This window comes from Ruditapes philippinarum, unplaced genomic scaffold (genome assembly GCF_026571515.1).
Source record: "Ruditapes philippinarum isolate M1 unplaced genomic scaffold, ASM2657151v2 ctg3755_1_1_1_1, whole genome shotgun sequence".
NCBI lineage: Eukaryota > Metazoa > Mollusca > Bivalvia > Venerida > Veneridae > Ruditapes > Ruditapes philippinarum.
In genome coordinates, this window is record NW_026852410.1 from 4,304 (window position 1) to 30,695 (window position 26,392).

At 32.9% G+C, this 26,392-nt stretch overlaps 2 protein-coding genes across 2 annotated transcripts in view; both read left to right on the top strand.

Moving 5' to 3' along the window:
• Window positions 1–1,018: 1,018 nt before the first annotated feature.
• Window positions 1,019–19,875, top strand: LOC132759568 (CD109 antigen-like). Its single transcript, XM_060751380.1, has 11 exons — window positions 1,019–1,170; window positions 1,930–2,086; window positions 3,137–3,211; window positions 3,651–3,837; window positions 5,314–5,519; window positions 6,994–7,140; window positions 7,998–8,093; window positions 9,215–9,324; window positions 9,612–9,771; window positions 10,566–10,674; window positions 19,716–19,875. The coding sequence occupies exons 1-11, from the start codon at window positions 1,166–1,168 to the stop codon at window positions 19,799–19,801; spliced, it is 1,338 nt and encodes a 445-aa protein (XP_060607363.1). The 5' UTR covers window positions 1,019–1,165; the 3' UTR covers window positions 19,802–19,875.
• A 2,336-nt stretch (window positions 19,876–22,211) lies between these two features.
• LOC132759584 (hepatocyte growth factor-like) overlaps window positions 22,212–26,392 on the top strand; it is a 91,799-nt gene continuing 87,618 nt past the window's right edge. Inside the window, exon 1 of the mRNA XM_060751400.1 lies at window positions 22,212–22,734. Within this exon, the coding sequence (XP_060607383.1) occupies window positions 22,650–22,734 (85 nt within the window). The 5' untranslated portion in view covers window positions 22,212–22,649. The remainder of the gene's footprint in view (window positions 22,735–26,392) is intronic.

The following is a 26,392-nucleotide window of genomic DNA, read 5'->3' on the forward strand; positions in this document are numbered from 1 at the left end:
CGTTTGCTATATATACCAACTTTTAAGCACTTTATAATAAAAACTATAAAATGATTCAATTACTTATTCTGCATTTATCAATATTTTGAGATTGCCTCAAGGCCCAAACTTAAATGCAAGTTGTTTTATTGGGTAGTTTTCACAACCTTGTTGTCCGATATTACAAACAGATGGTCATTCAAAGGTCAGACCTGTTTACATTGGTGAGGGATTGTGGAGCAAGTGGTGCAACAACAATGCATCTTCGTAATGAACTTCTTGATACATCTCGGGTCATTATTTGTACTCAGACACTGTGTAAAAGGTTGCATGAGGGCAATCAGCGATCACGTTTTTAAAACACCCGGTATCATAATTTTGTTGAGCGACGTCAAAGCCAGGACCGTTTGAAAATGGCGAGTGAGCATGTTAGGTGTACATGTGGTCTTTACTTATGAGTCTAGGGTTTGCTTTTGCATAGACTTTCCTGACAGACGTTGGAGAATATAATGAAGATATGGTCCAAAAATATTGTTGAACACAACGGTAACAGGCTGGATCAGTAATAGGGTTGGAGGGACCAGCTGTACTTTGCTGCAGGAGGGCCTTTTTCTCCTGTAACACATAACTTATCAGTGACATTTGTACGACGGTATTCAAATCATTGCCGAAAATATTCAAACTAAAACATTTGGTGCATAGCAAAGGTTGAGTAGTATATTTGAAAGATAGAAAACTTAAGTGAAGGGGTCCTCTTTTTCAAGGTCAAATTGACCGGTTCATTATCTGAAATTTGTTCGGAAGATATAATTATGTGAATATAAGACGATGTTTTTTTTTCTTTTTCCATGTATCAGTTTAATAAACAGATATCTACGGACTTACATAAAAAACGATGCCTTAAATTTCGTTGCCCACGTTGTCTCTTCTAATTGTTTTATTCTCTAGACATTTTGCTGGTAATAAAAAGTAAACAAATTGTACAATCCAGTTAGTATTATGATATCTTAGATAAGTTGCACTTATATTTTAAACGTAATTCTTTCTTCAACTCCCTAAACCAAATGAGACAGACACATTATTAATAAAGAGTCATTATGTAATTGCAGGCTACCAGCGAGAGCTGACTTTCCAGCGATCAGATGGATCATTTAGTATATGGGGACAACAAGACACAGTTGGAAGCATGTGGTAAACTTATTTTATTTTTATTTTAACCGATTAAACACTAGATTTTATCAGTGAGATAACACATAAACCACTAACTTAACTGTCACTTTCATTTCAGCCATGTCATTCCTGCGCAATGCAAAATTTATCTTTTTGATATGAAATGGAGTGCCTTTTCTTTATCAGTTGGTTTCGATGCTGTTCAAGTTAAAGGGGAGGGAACAAGCTGCCCATCTCCACTCACAGGTTCACTGACGCTTCAGTCAACTTTGAATGTGCGACAGGCGCATTTTGTCATCTGTCTTGTTGATTTATCGCTTTTTTGTTTGTTCTGTTAATTTCACAGGGGCTTTTGTCCGCCATGAATATTTTGTAATGGCACTTCGTTTTTTGTCCGAGGGTATTGTCAGTTTTGTTTATTTAACCAAGACCAATTACTTTGTAGATATTATAGTGGCTTTTTTCCGTCCCTCTAAATTAATGTGACAGTGTTTTTTTTTCCCTTTAAATGTTACTGTCATCATTACAAGCAAAATATTTACTATACTGTTGATGTCCTAAGTTTTAAGTCGTCGATCAACAAGTGTTTAAGTTAGAATAAAGCTCACAAATTTTGTTTTGAGTAATAGAAAATAGTTTTCTAGGGGTAAGAGTGAGAAGATGTTCGGTACATCGTTTTTAGGTACTTGGGTATATGACAAATATGATGTTTTAGGAATGAAAATTATTCTATGGAAAATATTAACGAATACATTACAACAACTGCGTGATTTTTTGCAGGCTGACGGCATTTGTTTTGAAATCGTTCCATCAAGCGAAAGGATATGTTTATGTATCGCAGGACGTGTTGAATAAAGCAACTAACTGGATCATGCGCTATCAAAACACTGACGGCTCTTTCAAGACGGTTGGCTCTGTACATAGTACATCATTGCAGGTACTTGTATATATGTATATTATAGACACTGTTATTGTTTGATTGTATTAACCTGTCAATTGCATACTGATTATACGGTCAATGCACACAATATATAAATATAAATGTATTCGATAGATTGCAAAATAGAGTAAACTTTTGGTTTATATTTTCTAAGTTCGATCGAATATTTAAATGAGTGCTATAATGTATTCATAATTGACAGGCCAATACAATCAGACTATAAAAGTAAATCACTGCGTCACTCCAAGTTCGTATAAAATGTACCTTTTAAACAGTGTACATAGAAAATCGCTATAGTTACTTCTGTACATATATATTATAAACAGTGTACGTAGTTTGTTAATCCCTGCAGATACATGTATATTACTTACTTGAAACAGTTTTCACATTACATCACTGTAGGTAATTGTACGAAATACCGATTGGAATATTTTAACTTCATGAATACCCGATTTCAACCTCACGAATTCACGACTTCAACTTAACGAATACATGTTTTCAACTTCACGAATTCACGATTTCAACTTTATGAAGTTTAAATCGTGGTTTCGTGAAGTTGAAATATTGAATTCACGAAGATGAAATCGGGAATTCAAGAAGTTGAAATGTCACCAACTGGTGTACACAGTGCTTCACTTCATATCTGTGTATGAATTTCATTAAGTTTGAGCTGTAGGCAAGAATAAATTCATCATTGCGGTGTGACTTTTAGTTATTTCTTTAAAGTTATATTTGTTTCGTGAATATGCCATTAAGAACAAAACGTAATAATGAATTACATGCACATGCGCACGCGCACACACACACACACACACACACACACTCACATGCACACACACACATGCACGCACACACACACGAATTTTACCGACCACGATGTAGAAAACATTGTTATTTTTGCATGATTCGGTTCATGGTATATACGGTATAGCATACAAACCAATTGTAATTCGTGGAGATTATTTGCATTAAAACAATATGCCATATTATGTATGGAATTTGTACTATGAACCATCTTTTTAACAGTTATGAACCATTTTTTTACAGGGTGGTTCGCGGTCCAGATATAGTCTTACTGCATTTGTTTTGATTGCGCTGGCTGAAGCAGGTAAATCACGACAGGTAAGAGGCTTTCCCGGATGTATGACGCTTTGTACACACATCATCATGTAATCATCTTTTATCGCGTGGCTTGTTTCGTTTATATACAGAAACAATAGATTTTCAAAATTATATATAGCAAACGGGTAAGACCTAATTCCTTTGACATAAGCGATTGGCCCTGTCCCAAAAGTATCTATTTTTAACATTTTGACTAACAACAAATTACCATTTTTGTTACTTTACATAGTCACATGTTTAAATGATAGAAGCGATAGTTTACCTGCACACACTCAAATACATTTACTTTTTCTACAGCTACTTAATTCATATACATATTGCGCTTTTTTATTATGTAAACAAGCATCTCCGTTGATACGGTAATTACCAAGGGAACTAGAAAATTCAAATACGCAAACTAATTTACTTTTATATGGTTTTCTGATCATTATATATATAGAATATGAACAGCCACTTCCGAAAAAGTATAGGAAAAACAAGGTATTTCTTAGAGACAGCAGTTAACCATGACAACGTCACTGACATCTATGATCTTGCAATTGTCAGCTACGCACTCAGCAGGACCGGGAGTGCAAAGGCATACGTGACTTACAAAAGACTAGAAAAACTGGCAACTAGAACTAGAGGTATTTATACTTTCAAGTTGCTTAAAATTTGTTATAGTTTCTTTAATAAAAGTTTGACGGAGAGGGGCGTGTAAGAAGGGTTTCACAAGTATCACCTACCGGGACTCGAACACTAAGTCCTTTGCATTCTGATCCTTAGCTTTTCAAACTGAGCTACCTGTTTGCTTACATATAGTTTCCCAATAATTGAACAATTTTAATAAGTACATGAAAATTCGAAAGAATTAATGCTGTTACTGACAATATCAATTTTGAAATGAAGGGAAACACGTATTTTTTGAGGGGACGCGTAAAGTAGCAAAATGGCCAGAATCTGTCAATTTAAAGACTATATTTAAGTATTTTTATATATCATATACATTTCTGTAATGGTGAAAAAGTCGTTTTATTCCGTCTAGAATGCACTACGCCTTGTCCTTTAGTTTAGATCAGTTTAGAAATAAGTAAGAAATTACCGTTTATTAACGGGAATGATTTTTGAATTGGTCGTGCGACAGCTTATCTATGATATACAGGCTTCTTAACCTCTGACCCCCTTTCCAATTGCAATTAAGTTTAGTTCTGCCTCTTTAGTTTTGTCTCCTTTAGGGCACAAACACTTATACGCTTGAAAGAATTTGTGTCGTCTATCCATCCACCTGTCTGTAAGCAGTCTTCGTGTCCAATTCATATATTTTGAACGGGTAAAATAAAATTGAAACTACTTTGTTAACGTGATACAATGTGAAGGGTGCATGTTTCACTTTCCGCAGACTCAAATAAACTTAACTTGCAAAATTTTCAATTTTTGCCGTTTTGTACTTTATTTAGGGGTTCTATTTCTCTCCTTTTTTAAATAGTCAATATCAGAATGCAAAATTATTTATAATTCTTTAACCTGCAGGAAACGTATTTAAAGTAATCTGAATAGAACAAGGCCAACATCGTCATCCTTGTAGTATTGCATGGCATTTTATTAAAAGCAGGTTATATCTAGCTCAATCTTTTGAAGAAAATTTATTGTCATAACCCTCTCGTCGGTGTTGGTGTCTACGCTGTTAACGTTTTTGTTTAGGTCCATTTTCACAAAAAAATATAAAAGCCATTCACTTCAAACTTGGCATTATTTTTGCTGTCATATGAGAACGCCAAGACAGATTATTCTTAATTTTTTACACGAAGAAATTACCCTTTTCAGAAGGGCAGGTAAGTTGACCCAAACGCAATTTTTGCTTAAAGGTTTCTTACTTGGATTTCGCCCATAGAACTATTGAATTCAAACATGAATTATGTACGTCTGCTCCCCTTTTCTATGCAACCAACCTTTTTTGCATTAAAACTTGAGCGCATTGTACGTGGTATGAACTAGTTTTAATTTAAAATTTACTTTATTTACACTCCGTTTGTCACAATCAATATTCAAAGCTGGACAAATTCAGAACAAGAGATCTGCAGCCTTGTTGAGGGTTAAGCACTATGATTTATTATCTTTTTCAGAATTTAAAATGTACTGGAATCTGACGAAAACACCCCATCAAAGTAGTTGGGAATACAACTATTATCAGAGCCCTCCGTTAGAGGTTGAGGTAGCGGCATACGCTTTGTTATACCTCATTGACAGTAGGCAACTATCAACAGGATATCCGATTATGAGATGGTTGGTTTCCCAGAGAAATTCACTCGGAGGCTTCCGGTCAACTCAGGTTACTATAATAATTATGAACTTTGACATTATGGCAAGCAATATGTCTTCTGTATGTGTCAAAGTCGTTTTATATAACAAAGGAATAGTTATACCGTGGAGCAATTGTCCTTTTATAATACAAATATTTTTTCTCATGTGATTTTATTAGTTTTTTTAAAGCTTGATAGTCACTTAACATTGAGGAATGAGTGCTTGGTTTACCTAATACCAGTGTAAACACTAAACAATCAGATTTCATTTTAAGTTATAACCAATGCAGGGATAAATTTATGAAATTTTACAATAAGAATTAAGAAATTAAGTGCACCTGAAATGGAACATGGGCGTAGAATAGAACAGCAAGTATGAAAAATGTTATAACACGACTTGAAAAATGACCCTAGTAATCTCCTTTATTGGCCTTTGTTTAAAATTTTAGGATGTGAAAAATATCGATCTTAAAGGTACTTATTAAATGTATAAGATATTTTGACATTTCAAGTAAAATCTTTTGAAGTTTTGATATGACGAAGGCTGTACACCTGCTACATATATTTTTTTCTTCGATGTAAAGGCAATAATAAAGTAATCAACTAATACTGCAATCACAACATTCGCTTCTTGATTTGATTTAATGTAGAATACCCCTAAAACAACCCCAACTTTCAATATGTTACAAATACTGTTAATTGCATTGAAACTGAAACCGTTGGTTAAACCCTAGGAATTGTCAACTTTCTATTTCTTTAAACATTATACATTAACATGTATCTTTCAAGATCCTTTTTGAAAAGAAAATATATGTTTGATATATAGTAAATTTTTGTTCCTGAATGGTTCCTGATATATTTGCAATAAAATCAAAACTACACGAAAAATATAGTTAATATTTTGCAAGATCATACAATTAACTTTCAAAAACGAAACCAAATTGGAAGGTATTTAGGGATATTTTAATACGGCACTCAAAACAGCAAAATGGCTTGACAATTGTTAAATATGGGTGGGTAGGGTAATATTTATATACGTACATGTATTTCATATATATGTATTATGAGCAGAAACAATCATTTTGCTTGTATGGTTTGATATCTGAATGGCGATATTTGTTGCTTAACAACATTTTTTTCATTAAGAAGATATTTAACATTATTAAGAGTGTCCTTGATTATTGAACAGAGCCAATCGGAAATCCAAGCTTAAGATCCGATAGTAACCATTTTGTTTTAATTTTGCTGTCTTTTAAGGCATGTAGCTGGTATGTGGTGTTTCCAGCTGTTCAATTCTTTATAGTGCCCTTAGTCATACCTTAAATTATTGAATTGAATATAATTTGATAAAATTCTTCATTTTTTTAAAATACATAATAACATATATTCTACAATACGATAACGCTAATGCAAGTATGTCATCACTTTGCCAACGAAACATTATGGTTATATATATTTGGGTGAATGATTTGATTCAATACAGATTTTTTTTTTACATTTCAGGACACAGTTCTTGGACTTCAAGCGATGTCTGAGTATGGGGCTTTGTTTAAAGATAGCCTTGACCTTAACATTGCTGTGTCGTCAGACGGCTTTGTCCAACAAGTTCATATTGAGCAAGCAGATGCAATGGTGCTTAAACTGATCGATGTAAGTTAAATATACTATACAACATCTGGAGTGAAAACCTTTTTTTCGTACAATGATATTTGTTGTAACGGAGATATGCTAGTCTTGAGATTTTAAATTTATTTTGAAGCTTTACTTTAAGAAAAAAAGATAATGTTGTTATAAAGAAGTTATTCTTATACCATAGGCCAGTTTATAATACCAACGTATATCCTTTAGAACTTTTATTTTCAGGATCTAACTTTCAAGGATTTAACTATCCAAGATAATCTAATACCGCCTTGCATAGCACGTTACTGATTTATTGTTATATACATTTCAGTTGTTAATTAAAACAAGTCTTTGTATATATACGCTGACAAGTCTTATATATTTTTTGAAACATTCTATCCATTTGGGCATTGGTATGATATTGCACATTTGCAATTACGATTTGCATTTGATAGTCGTGCTGTTATATAATCTTTATACACGGCTCCTGTCAATTTATGATATGATTTTCGTTTTTTCTTATATAAAGTTTGTCTGCTGTATTATTAATTCGTCTCATGTAATATATGCTTATAACTGTTTATACTGAGCTGAAGCCTGTCAGACATCATTACAACTTAATATCTTTGATGAAGGCTATTGAATAGCCGAAACGTAGGTCTTTAATAAATTTACTGAATTTTGATCCATTTTGTTTATTGCATTTCACATCCTTGTTATCTTCATGACTAGTAAAACTCGACATTTTTGGTAATAAACCTGCGCCATGTAACATAATAAGATTTTATTAAGAATAATACTTAGGAGCCGGACAGGTGTAAATCCATGAATAGTTTCTTACAATCAGTATCATCCAGAAATTATAACTGAATTTTGTGTTTTCTTAGATACCACACACTGCAATATTGAGGGGTAACAATAGCGGTAACCACGTCCCGGCTGTAACCCTTACTGCAAACGGAAGAGGTTCAGTATTAGTTCAAGTGAGTATTTATGGAACTGCAGCAATCATCAGCTCATGTGAAGACGTCATATCTCGTCATTTTTCGACATTTTAAAAATTCTATTTTCAGTTTATTTCTAATTTGACAAAGAATATTTTCTAGCTTTACAGAATGTATGCTACCGATTTATGGAATGTACAGAATGAAATGCAAAATGATTACCATTATTTAAAGAGGTTGTATATTGAAACTGGATTTATAGACTTATACTTATAATTTATGTCTCTGATATTAAAGTATTCTTTTTTAACAAGTGTTGTATCTGAATTTACGTATCTCTCATTGAAGAAGACATAGTTTAAAAAGTATTAGAACATTTAACATTTTATATTAATGCGTTTATTATCGTAATTTTAGTTTCATATGGGAAATATATATTGTGTCCGTTGACACATACATACGTTTTGACGCACCGTATAATAATATAATAATAACGAAAGCACATAGTCTAGGATGATAAATTTAAAAGCATTGAAAATTACACGGTAAAGTGTTAATGATCAGGAACAGAAAATGGATTTTATTTTCATCGATTTATTAAATGAAAAATGATGATTATTAATTGTGGAACTGCAATTTTCATTATGTCATGTCATTATGCCAAACTTTATCTTAATTCTTTACACGTTTTGAAAATGTCCGTCTGTTAAATTGTCGTCTGTGTAATGTTTTAGTATTATCAAGTTTACCTCGCAATCATAAATTAATAGAGAAAGTGACTATCAAACAATTTGATGCTTGCAGTCTGATGTGGTTACAGTGCCACTAACTTTAAACTGATTCTTATGCTCTGTTATTAAGTTTCTGGCTTGTTCTAGTCATAATCTTATCTGTGATAATTTTATAATCTTAACATATGTCTTAATTTATACCACATTCCATAATTTTATTAATTCTTAAATCAATTCTGAAGTGATGTAATAATTTGTCAAATCTTTAATATATGTATATTTATGGTAATTTTGAGCTATGATGTTGCGAAAAATAAAGAGTATCAAACTGTTTGGTATGCAAATTCTAATGCATTATCCCTCGACATATTTGATTAAGATCAAGTTGTAGACATTATGTAAATTAACCAAAACATCTCTGACTTTTAGGTTTCCGTCACCTTTAATGTTGAGAGTGAGGTTTCGCTACCGGCCTTTAATATAACTTACAACATTTTCGAAGAAACTATTCGTTCAATGATCCTCCGTGCTTGCGCAAGGTAGGTTTTCTCTCAAAGAATTCGCAGAAGGTCAGTAACATGTGCGCTGCTATTCTATGTAAGTTTATTTATGCACACAGAAGATATAAAATAAAATAGTTAATGGACATTTTTCTGCCACTGGTGACTAGAAGTAAATATATATGTGTGCATTATCGTGTAAACGTCAAAGTTGTATGCATTTACAAAAAGTGTTGCAGGCGTATGTGTGCGCGCGGGTGTCTTTAGTTTATTCACCTTTTGCATTCCTGATACACTTTCACATAAGGCATAATGTATGTATTTAGATATTTACCTCAACGATTTACAAGTGCTGGTATGGCCGTTATGGAAATAGATATTCCATCCGGGTTCTCTGCTGACCTTGAAAGTTCAAAATCCAAACTTGATAATGCCAAGAAAACTGAAATAAGGGACGATAAAACAGTAGTTTTATACTACGATGAGGTAAGAGTACACATTTACCACTATTCTCATTAACCCCTTTCACTTTTACCACTATCTATGTTAACCGTGTAGAACATGGTAACATGAACGTCCGTGCAATCTAGCCACGTGTTCACACACAAGATTAACTATTAGTATCAAATTTCATATTTCAAAATTTACATTTGTTCACAAGTGACTGAAAAGTGGTCTTGAAATGGCGTGAAATCCACGAAACTGAATCCAAAGCAATCCCTATGAATTACAAGTGACCGAGGTCATCAGGCGATGGTTAAATACTATATAAGATACAACTTTTTATTCACAGCCAAATAGCCCGTTCAATGTCCTTAAAGATCCTGTAACACATTTTTTCATGGTTTTATTTCTTAAATATGATGCTCAAATTAAAATTTGTAAATATTGCAAGTTCCAATTAGCATTATTTATAAAGATATTACCGAATTTAACATTTCTCGTGAATAAAGGGAGGTAATTAGAAATTTATTTTCTATCAATTCTTAGTCAAATTTTCAAATAAAAATGAATGCATATAATTTATTGATTAAATATAATGTGCACAAAATATTTGCAATACACATTTTACATATTCTTCGATGTTTGAAAATTGTTTTATTTGCATAATTATGTACAATATAATATTTTTTGCAAGTGTGGTATACACACATTAACAATATCAATCACAAAACATACAGGATCTTTAATTAGAAGCATATTATTGTATGTTTCCTTTATGTATTGATATGAATTGCCGACGTGTAGTTACGTATTTATAAGACTATTTTGTTTTCCAGATTTTGCCGACATATCCAAGTACATGTGCCACCTTGGAACTATTAAGGACGGATCTAGTTGCGAAGACAAAACCGGCGGCCATCCGGGTGTTTGATTATTATAAACCAGGTTCATCGAATGTTTCCAAATTATTAATAATTAAAAGAAATTATAACCTAAGTTACCGAGCTAAACTTCTTGTATATGTTAAAGATTTGCCGATGATAGTTGACATTATTTTCCATTGATGCATATTTGTCAGTTTTTGTATCAGTATGGGTTATTATTATAGTGATATACATAACTCTTTTATTTATGCGTATTACTTTTCAAAATTGTCTTAAAAAACTTTCAAAATTTTATAATGTTTTGGTTTGTTATGTCGAGTAGATCAATGAGCAAGACAAATATATAACATCTATCAGGATCAATGTAGTTATGTCAAGTAGATCAATGAGCAAGACAAATCTATCAGCGTTTTCAGGATCGATGTAGTTATGTCAAGTAGATCAATGAGAAAGACAAATCTATCAGCGTTATCAGGATCAATGTAGTTATGTCAAGTAGATCAGTGAGAAAGACAAATCTATCAGCGTTATCAGGATCAATGTAGTTATGCCAAGTAAGTAGTCAAGGGCCGAAGGATAGATCACATTTTTTGAGTAAAAAATCGGAACCATTCAAGCGTAACGACAGCGCGCCGCCATATTGGTATATCTAGCAGACGATATTTTTAAATTGTCTGCCAAAATTTGATCTTTTTACAAATATTTGATTTAAGCTAGTATTTTAAACTTTTGTAGCAGACGCTCTTTTTCCAATTAAAGATATAATGAGCGGCTATGTTGATTGGTTCTTTAAAGTAAAGTCAGAATTTCATATCAGACGAAAAATAATTTAACTCGGCCTTTTGAAATGCAACTACGCTGAAACTAAGCGTACATTCTACATACAACGGCCTGTTTGTTTAACGCTACTAATTCACGCAGGGATGTTTTCATGCTTTCACCTACAGTCCGTGGGGTAAATACAACGAACATAAAAGCAGTACAAGATTTTGTGACTTTAGACATATTTTATTTACAATTATTACAACGTAGATTATGCAAGTCTTAGATAATTGAAACAAATATAAAATACATAAATACAATGCGTATACTTTTAAATAAATAGGCTACAATAAACTAAACAATGTGATTTTCAATACAGTCATGACTTATAACCGTAAGGAAACGAATTGTAGTTTTCAGAGATCACTCTCTTGTCAAACACAATTTTATAGTCTTTTATTTCAGTCTTTGTTATGATGCAGCAAGTTTCCCTATTTCTAACGATTTTATTTCTGTCCACAACTTTAATGCATTGGTTTTGCATTTGTCCTGTTACCATATCTTTCAGTGTATCAAAATTAATGTCCATTGAGTTCTTAAAATTCAACGTTATTCCCCTGACTTTACAAATTGAAGATTGACCTTTTTTGTTTGGTTTTTCTAAACAATATGCGTAGTTCTTAATCCCCTAGTGATGAATCTAGTTATTTGATTGTTTGGAACTTCATCCGTTAAATCTCCAAGGAAGTCACCCAATGGGGGATCCCATTCACCTTGTGCAGAGGTGAACACAACAGAATCGGTATTACAATACAAAACTCTTTCACCTAATGGTTGTAAATAACTGTACAATTTTAAACGGGCTTGAGCCGTTGTGTATGCAGCCACAACAACATTGGTTCTACCTGAAGTTTCTATGAAATCAGTATTATATGCCCAGTCTAATTGGACTGCTTCATCATTTATAAAACGTACGTTCTCGATTTCTTGTTGATCAGATGTCATCATATCAAACGAATTGAGCTGGATCGTCAAATAAAGGTTGTTTGCGTTAGATTGGAACGTTTGCCAAAATTTCCCCCTAGAAAGAATTAAGAATAATTTTAGCTAAAAGTCTCAGACCAGGATTTTCTTCAATCTTATCATAATCCAGTAAAATACATTCTTTTTCAAAATACTGCCAACCACTGGCTTCCTGTTTAACTTTCAAAAAAGTATTTACATATTCTGTAAAAAGCCCACCCGTTTTGGTACGAGGGTCGTATTGAGCTATTTCATTAAAATGCCATACTTTCGTAAATTTTAAGTAACCTATAACCTTGTGATAAACCCATCTTAACTTCATCAGTGACCCAAGTGCCTGTAATAGCCCTTTCATCGTTGCCATGGTGACATTCTCCATTTTCATATGTTTCACTGCAGGTGCGACATAGAGTGAACATAAGCTTACCGTTGCATTTAGTTGGAAGAACAGGAATGTAGAGTTTTCTTGGAGGTAGAAGTTTGCATTTAATTAACCCTTCATATTTATTTACGTTCTCAAAATGTTCAGTGATTATATTTGGATGGCCTAAGGGTATTTTCCCTGTTTTATTGATGTAGGGATAAAGAGATGTAACATCGAAGTACTTAATCTGAGTATTAGCCGTGGACTCTGCATACATTTGAAATGCTTCAGTACGTCCACCATGGAATGCATCTCTAGGTTCTAAGGGCGACACAATTTCCAACACGAGCTATAGCTGTAGCTAGTGCTCTGCCAAGCAAAGATCATCCTTATTCTTTATTTGTATTACACTTTTTTTGTTCTGTAACATCTGAGTAATGTCTACTGTTGGTTTCATTCTGTATCCTGAGCCTTTAACGTTTGCAACATGAACTAGTTCTATACCAAATGTCTCGTCAACAACAAACTGCTCATAAGACTGTTAAACTCGTTCGATTTCTGAGAGAAGTCTATCAACAGTTAAAGCTGATCTTGGCATATAAATCTCAACACAATTGGATAGTCCAGTTCTGGGTTATCCATGGACAGCGCCTCACTAAATCATGAGCTGGAATATGGTTCTGTAATTCTTGTCAGTATAGACTGAAATATTACTTTAAGTGTTTTTAAAATATTTGGTAAATCTCTCACTTCCAAGTCTTGATTTTGAATGTTATAGTAAGACACCGTGGTGTTGAACTTTTCAATTCGTCTTTCGTTTATTTTCTCAATGTTAAAGTATTTCGTGGCATTATCCTTTTGTGTTAATTTTTGTCGTTTTCCTGAGCTATTATAATCATTATCACCATGAGGTCTTTTCATTCCACCACCACGTTGATTTTCATGTTGTGCAAAAATGTTCATCAAGCGCATCTTTCCTTGTAAACACTGTTAAGACATTCTGGATAGTGGTGAGAATTTTCGTCGGCATATTTCTTCATATGACGATCTAAGTTCTGTTTTTCTATTGAAAAGTCTTCTTGCAGCTAGGGCAATGTAAATTTTTGCCAATGATTTTCTGTTCTATCTATGCTGAGAGCAGCTGACTTAGCTTATGTGGAAAACTAGCTTCGCACTGTTCGCAGGTATACATTCATGTTGATTGTGTTGACGACTGAAATGATAATGAAAAAAAATGCAGTATTAGTCGCGAGTTAAATAATAAACTTTGAAAAAAAGATATAAATACACATATTATTTTTCTCTTAATTTTATTACAAAGAAGTAAATATAGGATTATTAAGGTATTTTTATAAATTTTTCAATTTTAATTAAGAACACACAGAAAAAACCAGGCGAGACTAAGAAAAGTCAGGCGAGACTAAGAAAAAGCCAGGCTAGACTGAAGAAAGAGCCGGGCGAGACCAAGAAAATCACTTACTTAAATACGAATATAATCCAAATTTATTTGGTGTTAAGACTGTTAACACTATACTAAATGACTTAAAAACCTCTACGTTAGCTGACACGAAGAGGAATGGAAGCACTTATGAATCTGATCATTATGATATAGAGAACTGAAAGAATCAAGCCATGTGATTGGTTGAGGTCTGTGCAAACGATGATGTAGAATTGGTCAAAAAGAATATAATTATAAAACTAAGACAAAATAGTTATTTGCCTCATTACTTGTTCGACTTTTGAACTGAACAGATGGAAAAAAACAGTGTCCAGAGTGTCATCAAGATTGTTTCGAGAAGAGACAATATGTTACGGACACCAGAAACAAATGCATGAAAGAGCCAGTCAATCGTGTCCTCCTCCTCCTCCTCCTCCTCAGAGGGTGCATTTGGGAGCGCCCCGCCTCCTCCTCAGAGGGTGCATTTTGGAGCGCCTCCTCCTCCTCCTCAGGGATCGCATTTGGGGGGTACAGGGGTGCGCCTCCTCCTCCTCACGGAGCTCAATTAGGAATACATGGGAGCTCATTTGGGAGGGCATTTAGGAGCGCATGGAGCGAAATTTGTGCATGCTGAAGCGCATGTTACAGCATCTGTTACAGGCTGCGCCATCACCACCACCATCACCGCAAAAGAAAACATGTGTGTTTCTCCATCCATTTACTATGATGATTTCAGGTCCCGACGGGTAATTATATACATATTTCTGGTATTTTTTACATTTTTCTTACACATAGTTTATTACAAGTTTGGATACATAACTACAACTATTTTTCAACATTTTTTTTCTCTGAAATATTTTTTATGACTTAAATACAGTCTTTCTCTGAATTTTGTGTTTATTTAATAGATTTTACTACAACTGGAGTGCAAAATAGATATAGTTCATGTTTTTTTTGCAAAGCTTTGGTGAAAATGCTGAGGTTTTTTGTTATGAAAAATAGTGTTTTTTTTTTTGTTAATTTTAAACTAAAAGTTACTAAAATAATTTCATCTTTTCTTAGCCTGTGGGAAGACAACAATGGTGAAAGAGTTATTACAGTATCACAGCTCTAAAATTCAACCTGGTATACAAAGGATCGCGTGTGGTTATACAAACGTTGACAACCGTATAATACTGACATTGAAAGAACGCCGTGGATACCTCGAGTAGAATTTATTCAAGAGATTCCCGCTGACCTAGAAGACGGATGAGGGTTCTGTTTGATCCAAGAATGAACAATTTGCGCTGATGGTTTGGGATGATTTGTGTTTCTGAATCAGGCAAAGATAAACGCATTACAGATTTGTTTTACGGAGGGTTCCCACCACAGATCTCTCTCCGTGATTTCTATCAATCAGAATGTTTGTTTGGTACTAAAGATTCCTACACAAAGAAGAAGAAACTGTCATTATTTGAGTGTTGTTTAAATAACCCAGTAGACAAACAATCGATCATGAAAACTGGCTAGACAAATGTATCCTTGTCAAAGTGATATACGTTTTAAAACAATTTGCCAAAGCTATCAAGTATCCATATGGTCATTTATTGGAGGATTTTAAAACCATTTTACACCAGAGGATCAGAGGTTAAAATGTATCAGAAAAAATAATCAAAATTCAGAATCCATAAGTCACGTGACCCCCAAGAACCTATAAAAGAAGACAATATCCCAGAATTCAATCATTCTGCTGCTGAAATTCATACGGATAACATCGGGGAATACTCAGAACCAGACAAAATAGAGGATAAGTCAGAAAAAAATACAGAAATAATAAATTAGAAAATAATTTGGAGAGATAATCATGGAAAATAAAGGACAAGCTTGTGACGATTGTGGTCAATTATTTGGCACTATTCCATGACGTGCAAAGACATGTCAAAAGCGGGTGGTGTCCCGAAAGCAGGGATCAGAAGAAACGAATGCATGAAGAAATAAGCGATAGTGAGCATGAAGAGAACTCCTTAGAAGATAATGAGGCTTACGTAAATTTATGGAAGCGAGCCAGGAAATCAAATGATGAAAAATTCGACAGAATATATACCAAATTGATTGATGACGGAGAAGAAAGTGACGAAGCACAAGAAATGGCAGAAGAACGTATACAGCCTTACAACGAAAAGGCGTTTTTCAATAATTATTCAATGTTAATTGAAAATTTTATATTACCACTTAGTAACAATGAACTGCACAGCAACATTATGGCTCAGATAAATAAATTGATTTCAAAAGGTTATAACAAAACTTCAGCCGTGACAAAGGTCTTGAGAAAACATAAGACTGAGTTTGAAAATTTATTTGAGACAGAAATTACTGATGATGAAGAAAGTGGCGAGGAAGAAAGTGACATCGATGAGGAGGAATCTGAAAACTAATTTATAGGTACATATAGCTATAGTCATTTCATTTCTACCCAGAACACATAACAGTAAACATGGCTCCATGGGAGAAGTATTTAAAAGTCAATATATTTTGACCCAAAACACCCAGCCGCATTTGCTGGGCCACAAAAACTGTACAAAGTTGTAAAAAATGAAGGGAAATTTAATATCGGAATGCAGAAAATACGCAAATTCTTGCATAATCAGGAATCATATAGTTTACACAAACCGGTTAGGAGACGATTCACACGAAATCATGTTGTTAGTGCGGGTAAAGACGATTTATGGATGGCTGACTTAATCGATATGGTGAAATTTGCTAAATGGAACAACGGTTTCAAATACATTTTGTTAGTGATAGACACATTCTCCAAGTATGTTTGGTTGAGACCACTCAAACAGAAAACTGGACAAGATGTTACTGAAGCTTTCAAAGACATCATGGTTGAATCTGGCCGGAGAGCTCGACGATTAATAACTGACAAAGGTCTTTATAAACTATTACTTTTTATTATTTATATTATGTGTACTTTAAAAATGACAACAGTATTAATATATTTTATACATTTTGTTTGTTTTCAGGTCAGGAGTTTAGAGCCAAGACGGTGCAAGAACTAATGAAGAAACATGACGTAATATATTCACCCACACAAAATGAGACAAAAGCGAGTACATCCGAAAGGGCGATTTTGAGTATAAAAACCAGACTCATGCGCTACTTGTCGTACAAAGAAACCAGTACATTTTTATCCATATTACAGGACATCGCCGACAGCTATAACCATACCTATCATAGAACTATTGGAATGAAACCCGCAGATGTCAAAGACAGTAATCAAGAAGAAGTACGAATATCAACCTACATGGCTCAAAACCCTAAAAACAACAAATCGAATATAAATCTCAAACGCTTCAAATTTAAATTACGAGATTATGTGCGTATCAGTCATCTAAAAACTATATTTACTAGGGCGTACCATCAAACGTTTTCGGGCGAATTGTTTAAGGTGTATAAACGTTATCACAGAGGTACATTGCCTATCTATCGTCTTCAAGACATGCAACAAGAAGAAATCAAAGGCACATTTTATGAAAGCGAGTTACAGAAGGTGGACATTGATCCTAATCAAACATGGAAAATAGAAAAAATATTAAAAAGCCGAGGAAAAGGACGAAATAAACAACTCTTTGTCAAATGGAAAAGTTTCCCGCCTAAATTTAACAGTTGGATAAAAGCTTCGGACTTAAATTAACGTTTTTCAGTTTATGTGCAAAATAATTACTAATGGATGAAAGCGTCGGACTTAAATTAACATTACTTTGTGTGTTTGTGAGTTTATGTGTAAAATAATTACTATCTAAAAAATTATTACTCTATTAATTGTATTTACATGTTATAAATTGTACCATGAAAAAGAGAAAAAAACGTTTGTAAATAAATGTAAATATGTAAACACCGGCTTGTTTTGCTTAAACCTTTATCGCTGATATAACAACTTGTCGTCTGCTCTGTTAAACGCTCATAAATAACATTAAACTACTGTAGCGTTGTAAAAATTGTTAAACCGTAAAGTTTAAACCGATTTAGACTCTCCAGCAGGTAGAGGTTAAGTGGGCGAAAAATACATCCAATACACTGTATTGTGATTTGATTGGCTAATGGATAGTCACTTTTTGTAATATTGTGAAAAAATGTTATAAAGTTTAACCTTTGTCCGTATGAATGGGTTTTGCTCTTTATCTGTCAGTATAAGGTTTATTGCCTCGATGTGTATCTATCGGTGGCTACAACACAAGTGAAATTAAATTATTGGAGAAAGGGTTAAATATCATAAACGGGTAAAAGATGTTGCGCCCGACAGCGCATTTATAATATTCAGTTTAACGGACTATCGGCGGATAAAAATGGGTCGTCTGCTGTATTCTGTCATAACCTAAATACAAAAATAAACAGTGCATAAATGGCGGATAAATCACGCCGCGCTTGAATGGTTCCGATTTTTTACTCAAAAAATGTGATCTATCCTTCGGCCCTTGACTACTCCAAGTAGATCAATGAGAAAGACAAATATATCAGCGTTATCAGGATCAATGTAGTTATGTCAAGTAGATCAGTGAGCAAGACAAATCTATCAGCGTTATCAGGATCAATGCAGTTATGCCAAGTAGATCAATGAGCAAGACAAATCTATCAGCGTTATCAGGATCAATGTAGTTATGTCAAGTAGATCAATGAGCAAGACAAATCTATCAGCGTTATCAGGATCAATGTAGTTATGTCAAGCAGATCAGTGAGAAAGACAAATCTATCAGCGTTATCAGGATCAATGTAGTTATGTCAAGTAGATCGGTGAGAAAGACAAATCTATCAGCGTTATCAGGATCAATGTAGTTATGTCAAGTAGATCAGTGAGACAAGACAAATCTATCAGATCTATCAGGATCAATGTAGTTAAATTTAACCTGTGATGAAACATATCTGCAGTTGTTTCGAAATTCCAAATTTCACAATTACCATGATTAAATGTTGAATTCTGCTTAAGCAGGTGCCAGGAGGCGTGGACGGTTAATTGCACATTCTATTAACGTCCATGAACAGGCTGAATCAAACCGAGCCTGCAACATTTTACGATTTTGTCATGTTGTGCGTTCCTAAAGAATTCTTTATTGCGCCCTATTTCATCAATTGTTCAAGTATGTTCTTAATAAAATGTCAAACTTGTGTGTGTGCGTGCGTTGGTGCGTGCGTGTGTGTGAAACCGTTTATTTAATCAGCTATTTAGAAATAGTATTTCCTTTTCATTTTACAAACTATGGGTATTGTTGACCGGGAAATTTTCATGATGACACTTTTCAAAATATCAATATTTTTCCCTTTTTTATGGAGCAAAAAGTGTTGTGTCTTTCATTAAGCTTGCTCAATATTTTTTTTCTGATAAAAGCGTGTTGTTTCTTTAATACAACTTACCGTCTGTATTAATTTATTGAGCTCAACGAGTTTAGGTTATGTTTTAATGCATATATTTTTTCACTTAACCTTTGAAATAGTATATCATCTATAAGTGTCATGTACATTTTATTTATTTTGCTTTCAGAAAACCGAGCTTTAGCATTCTACCAATCCACCCTTCTGAAAGACATATCTGTTTGTCACCTGTGCAGTACTTGCGGCTGTATCTGAACCTCTTTTACTGATAAAAATAGCATGATGTCATGGCAATGTAAACTCAGCAACATCAAAGTTCTATTTCTTTTTGTTTGTTTGTTTTGTTAAGAAAGTTCCTTCGTATAATAATAAACGTTCCATACTTATTTTCTTTCAAATATTGTCTTTTTATTTCAAAATTAGAAAGAAATCGTAAAAACAAACACGTTTTTGGTGTAAAAGAACACAGTTATTAATGCATCTATTTTAGCACGTTGAAAGTTGATACAACACTTCAGAAGCTAACTATTAATATAGTATTTCATTACTTATCGATCAAGAATGAATTTACTTTGCTTTTTGTATTTTTGTAAAAGTGTTTGTAACGTCCCAGGGCTAACTATTGTCACTAAAGTAAATGAAATGTAAAATAATACTTTCACAAAATGATTAAGGGTTTTACTATAAAAAATGAATAATTAATCGAGCCGTAATAACTTACGAATTACATCTTACATATCCTTCGTCTAGAAACACATTTGTTTGTTTGTTACGGCTTTTCGTCACACCGATACAGTAAATGTCATATGGCGACGTTCCAGCATTTCTGGTAGAGGAAGACCTCGAGTGCTATTCCATGCCTTATTTCAGGCACGAATGGGCACCTGAGTAGAACTACCGTCGTACCGTAATCTAGCTGGATAGCTTCCCACATGAAAGCATAATAAGTCGAACACAAAGCGGTGAGGGGCAAATGATTTGAAGCCAACGACCTTAATTATTCGGACAAAATAATACAACAAAATATGATTAATTCGTCAAAAGGATCGGAACTATCGGTAAGGTGAGCTAAATCTGACATATTCGTGCAATGGCAAAATGAACTTCTAATTGCATTATAATGGAACCTTGGTTACAAAACAACACTAAATAATTAAATAAGAATGGGCAAACAAAATCATTAATTGCAAACTACTGAATCACGTGAAATACGTTGCTGAATTTCAAATGCATTATTCATTGATCAGTGACACCTAAATTGTTTTTATTATTTATTGAAACACTAGAGGCGCATTCCAGGTAATGCAGACATACCAACAGCTTAACAATTATAAATACTGGTTGAATGTCTGATAAGGTCCACACTTTTCATTCTCTGTTTAAACTTTGTGTCGGTAATAAGTGTTTAATTTAAACTTAAGATAATGATTGTGCATGCAGGAGTAGCGATTATCCTTGTAGTTTTATTTCAATCAGTTTACTCAAGCACCTGTAAACAATTTCAACCAGGGAAGGACAATTTAAACATAGCCTTAAATGGTCATACGTTATGGACATTAATGAAACAAACCATCATGAATGTGCTAAGACATGTATGTCATTGAAAATGTGTAAACCTATTGACTATGACAGAACGAAGAAAGCATGTAAATTGAACGATATTGACCGGTCGATATTGACCAATTGGCGTTTAAAACCAAAAAGGGATCAATTTACTCGGATATCAGCGAATGGCATAGCGTAAGTTTATCTTTGTTTTCAGAAGAAGCTTTTTTCAACATTGCAGCAAAACGAACAAACGTATAGAAATCCAAAACCACACAATTTATTGACACGACAAAAAAATGCTGTTACTATTTTGGTACAAATAACGTCTTGAATAAGCATTATTTGCAATTGAAGTGCATGCAAGATATAGAGGATATTTTGTTTTGTAAAATAAAATTTTATTTCATTGAGTGAGCTGTAAAACCAGTATTTTAACAAAATTTTCTTTCACATAGTACTGTTTTTAAAGTTCACGAGATGAAATGAAATAACATCTTTCACAACAAACAAACAAATTGTCTTTTTATTTTATGCTTAAATACATTTTCAATGAAATTGCCTTAATATTATCTGGATAATCAATCTGTTTCTCCACTGGTAGCCCCGAATTTTTCATGAAACATGAAGTCTTGAGCAAAAAATAAATTCAACAATCAACGTTTAATGGTGACGGTATTATCTATTTTTATTACAAAATAATATAAATGATTCCTTGTTTTAAGAATAAAAACAAACAATTCTAGTAAAAGAAAAAAGTCGCACTATTTCCGTTATTTTTGGCGCAAGTTTCTATTAGGTCGGGCTTCGTGTAATATAAGCGGCCACCATTTTAAAAGTTGTGTATTTCACGGGAAGAAAATAATTGTGTTTGGCATTTTAGTCATACATCTTTTAATATGAAAGAAAAAGTATTTGAGGATTGTTACAGGCAATAAATAAATGTTGACAAATGTGTTATAATCCAAAAAGCGGCAAGGAATTTTGAATAGATGGAATTGATGAAACGCTGTGTTACGAACGCTGGGTTGTTAACTTAGTCTTCGGGCCGGTGACCGTCAATGTTTTTCATATTGCATTAGGGGGATACTTTAATATGCCCAAAATGTCACCAATGTGTAAGGAATGTATATCCAGACTGTAAATTTGAAACAATGTCAGAATTGTAAGCAAAATTAAAATTGAGGTACAACATTGGGAAAATTCTTTTAAAAGTAGTCTCGTCATTGAAAAGTGTAAAATTATATATTGATAATTTTCACTGTGAACTTTTCAAATATAAAATGCACGGATAAATAAATAAATAATCCACTCGATAGAATACAGAGAGGATATGAAAAATTAAAATATAATATGACTAGCTAAGTGCGTTTACTTATCAAAAACAAGAATACAAGATTTTGTTTTTTATTTGGTCTACCATATAGTTAATGTGTTATGTCTTCTTTCTTATACTTGACACAGCTAACACGTTGACAAATAACAACACGTTTACATCTAATTGTGCAAACCTATCTTTAATCTTTGGTTTATCTGATCTTCGCTTTTTTTATAGGAAATGGTTGGAAATTGCAGTTCAAGGCCATGTCGTGCTAACCAAAGGTGTTATCAAAAAGAAGGTTCACACGTGTGCAAATTCTTAAGTATGTTTGATAAGATATGTTTTATATCAACATCGTTTAATAATATTGATAATTTGTTTTTATTTACTATTCAAATATTCGGATATGAAAACGTAAATAAATGCGATGCAAAGTTTGTAAGCATTTTGAAAGATTTAATTTCAAATATCATGCCTTAAAAACCTTACCTTTAATGAAGATGATACGTGTTCATTTTTTTAGAATGTATATTTGTTTAAAGTTTAAACACTATTGGCTTTTCAAGCTGAAACAGGAAGAGAGTTTGTAGCTTGTTTAAACCACTTTCGAGTCCAATTCCTGAAGCTAATTTCTACTGGTGTTATATGAAGAAACATGGTCGTGACCCGATTATGCTCGAACCCACGCTCACTTTGTTGAGACAGCAAAATCACCATGCTAACGCTATTTCGTTAAAGCGACATATACATATAAACTCGTTTCAGATAAAACACAAGACATTTCGTCGGTTAAATTATAACACTTTTGAAAGCAAGAACATTTACAGTTAACATTGAAGTGCTAATTGAATGAATCCATAATGTCCGTCAAATTATTTCGTAATAATTATCCATTCCGTCTGGTACTTTTTATCACGCTTAATTACTTGTTGTTAATGTAATTTGTTGATTGATGAATTAATTTGTTCATTCATCCTCTTCCATTGATACCAATTCAACTTACTCAACTCCCGGTCGGTGGTTTCTCACATTTTTCAGTTAACCGTTGTTATAAGTTTATTAATTTGAATATTGTATTTACAGATTCTGACGATTGCTTCACCAAAAATGTTTGGAATATGCGAGGAAGAAGAATGTCAACCCGTTCGGGCTTACCATGTGATTAGATGGGACAATCATATTGGAGAATGGGACATTAGATGTGCAATATATCCCAGAGTCATCGTTTACAAAGGCAGAGAATTACTGTCGTAATCCTTCACCTGATGCATATGATCTTTGGTGTTTCTTACCTGGGTATTTCGAATATGAGTATTGCGATATTCCAAGATGTTAAAATAAAACAACTCTAAAAATACAACCGCAGTAGTGTTAATTGCTTTTGTTACAGAAACCTTGAAATGCTCCTGTATATTACAAGAAGTAAAATTGACTACATCAAGGACAATTAACTTAATTAAAGAGATAGTGTAAGACTTTACTGATTTTCATGTGATTTTTTGTGTCCTCACATTTTTAAACACTTTATAGCGGTGACAACATAATTTTTACATTACATATTATGTTTACTTCAATTTATAATACTATTTCTTTTATTTTTTAAATTTCACAAAGTGTTTATATAACAAATGTCGTGAGTTTATTTTCCCCCAGTAAAAATTTCCTGCAATTTTAAACCCGGGGTACAAAAGTGCGAAAGGGGACCGACAATAACTTTCACCTTCCTTGTCATATAATATTATTATACAGCAACTCATGTGAAATTTTATACATACGATTTTTGTTGAAAAGTTATTGTGTTTCTGATAACTTCTAATATTTTTATGTATCCTAGCACATAATACATTTATAAATTGTTCGAACGTAAGACATTCTTATAGACTAAGTACTTATCTTGTCTTCTTCTGTCCATGTAACAAAGTAATTGTTATTTTTATTGTTATTTTTTAAAAAAAAGACTACTTTGTTAACATCTTTCAATTTAAATTGCTATTGATACTTTGCAAACATATTTTAGGAGTTATCCAACTTCAAAAAACTTAAAATGTTCATGGTGAACTAGGCCGATTTCATTTTTCTATTATTTGTAAAGAATGATATGTTTTATTTCGGCTAAAAATGATGTTAGGCAATGATTTACCTATATATCATTTGTATCAAGGCCATTGTGACAATATTAACAGTGCTCATTCGGTTCACTATAAAGAATTATGCATGTTCAGTTGATTATTAAGAATTAACTAATATTAAGACTATATCTTAAAACCAATATGAATTATTTTGAGAAAATAATAAAGGACAAGTTTATCTAAGATGGAAATAACTGACACTACCAAAATTTAGAGATCAGAGATCTGAGACCAATGCCTATAGCCAACTGTCAAAAAACAATAAATTATTCCTTCAAAGAACATAATTTTTTGTTGTTGTAAAGTTGAGAACAAATACTTTATATATATTTACAAATACTTCCTACTGAGCGTTAATTATTATTATTATAAACACAATTACGTTTGTTCGTTTGTTTGTGATAAAATAATAGATCATGCATTGTGTTTGCCTTAATGAAAAAGCAAATATTTTGCTGTATGCAAGGAAACCTTGAACTTAAACTTATTATGGTTACATTGAGCACGTTCAGAAGTTAAAATACTAGCAATAATAATATACACACACGGTGGGGGCGGTAACTAATTAAATGATTGTATTGAGGTACCGTTCTCTTGTAAAATTTCTGTATACGAAGTTAAATAAAATGCGTGAGTATCAATTCTTTTAAATAAATATGTAAAGTATTAACTGAATAAAATACTTCTTTTAATCTGATTTAAATGTGTATTCACCTGTTATTAGTAGCTCCCTCTGCCATAATGTTTTTTCCCAATTTTGTTACGTGTTCTGCTGGATGCTTTTTTGGTGGCGCTGTGTCATGGTTTAGGTAACGTTTTGTGGAGGTCTCTTTGCAATAAGTCTTTTTCTTGCTTGTTTGTGAAATTGTACAGGCGTAGAACGTTGTTTATGATAAGCATAAATTTATTTTCAATAAAACATTTTTTTTCATTTGTTAATATTAAAATGAGGATACAGGTCAATAACAAAATGCTTTTTTTTGCTCATTGACATTGTGTGTATTGAGATTAATAATTTCATTTCATCACTTCCAGTTTGAATCTTGAATAGTTGAATCAGAAAATAATGAGCAATAATGGTGTAAAATATTTATTGGTTCCATATTCTTTCGTGTGAAATGCCTGAGTTTATCTTGGTGAGAATTGCAAATTTTCTGATTTTAGGCTTTGTTTTCCCAGTGAAGCTACTTAAATCCCTAATGTGTAGGCTGGCATAGCTAAAAAGTTTCAGTTTTTACTGCTACAATTCATGAATAATATAAAAAACAAAGTTTGTTTGCTTCCATTCATGTTGAAAACGACACCGCATCCCAGGGGTCCAAGATCACGGATCGCAATATTTTTAATTCCTCCACGTGGGACTAGAATTAACAAATATAAAAATTATGAACAAGTTTTTTTTTGATAGAAAGTCATGTGAATTATTTAATAAACATGCAATAAATGTTAATACACCAGTAAGCAAGAAGATACTTTATCAATATTTTATTTGCTCTAATCGTATGCGGTCTCAGTCTACTGATTTTAAATAAATGTGAAAATGTGACTAAATAAATAATTTACTTGCTGAAAACAAAATAAATTGATAATATTTTTAAGCCTTACAATATATAACGAGGGCATAATGTTTTTGTATGACGCAAAATGGTATATAATACTTACAAGATATTTTTAATTATTCATTTTACAGACGAGTTATGACCAAAGAAAAAGAATTGTGTTTGTTTGTTTGATTTTTTTTCTTGGTGAATCATTAACTTGAGTACTTACATGTTGATATAGGTGTTAATACAAATTAGTTTATATGCTGTGTAAAATTAGCACGTGTTTGTGTTAAGTAAGCGATTGTAA

Bases quoted from the DNA above. Each gene is read 5' to 3' on its own strand.
- LOC132759568 (XM_060751380.1), top strand. The intron at 2,087-3,136 runs GTACTTGTATAT...ATTTTTTTACAG, and splicing joins TACATAGTACATCATTGCAG to GGTGGTTCGCGGTCCAGATA. The intron at 10,675-19,715 runs GTTCATCGAATG...TTTTGCTTTCAG, and splicing joins GTTTGATTATTATAAACCAG to AAAACCGAGCTTTAGCATTC.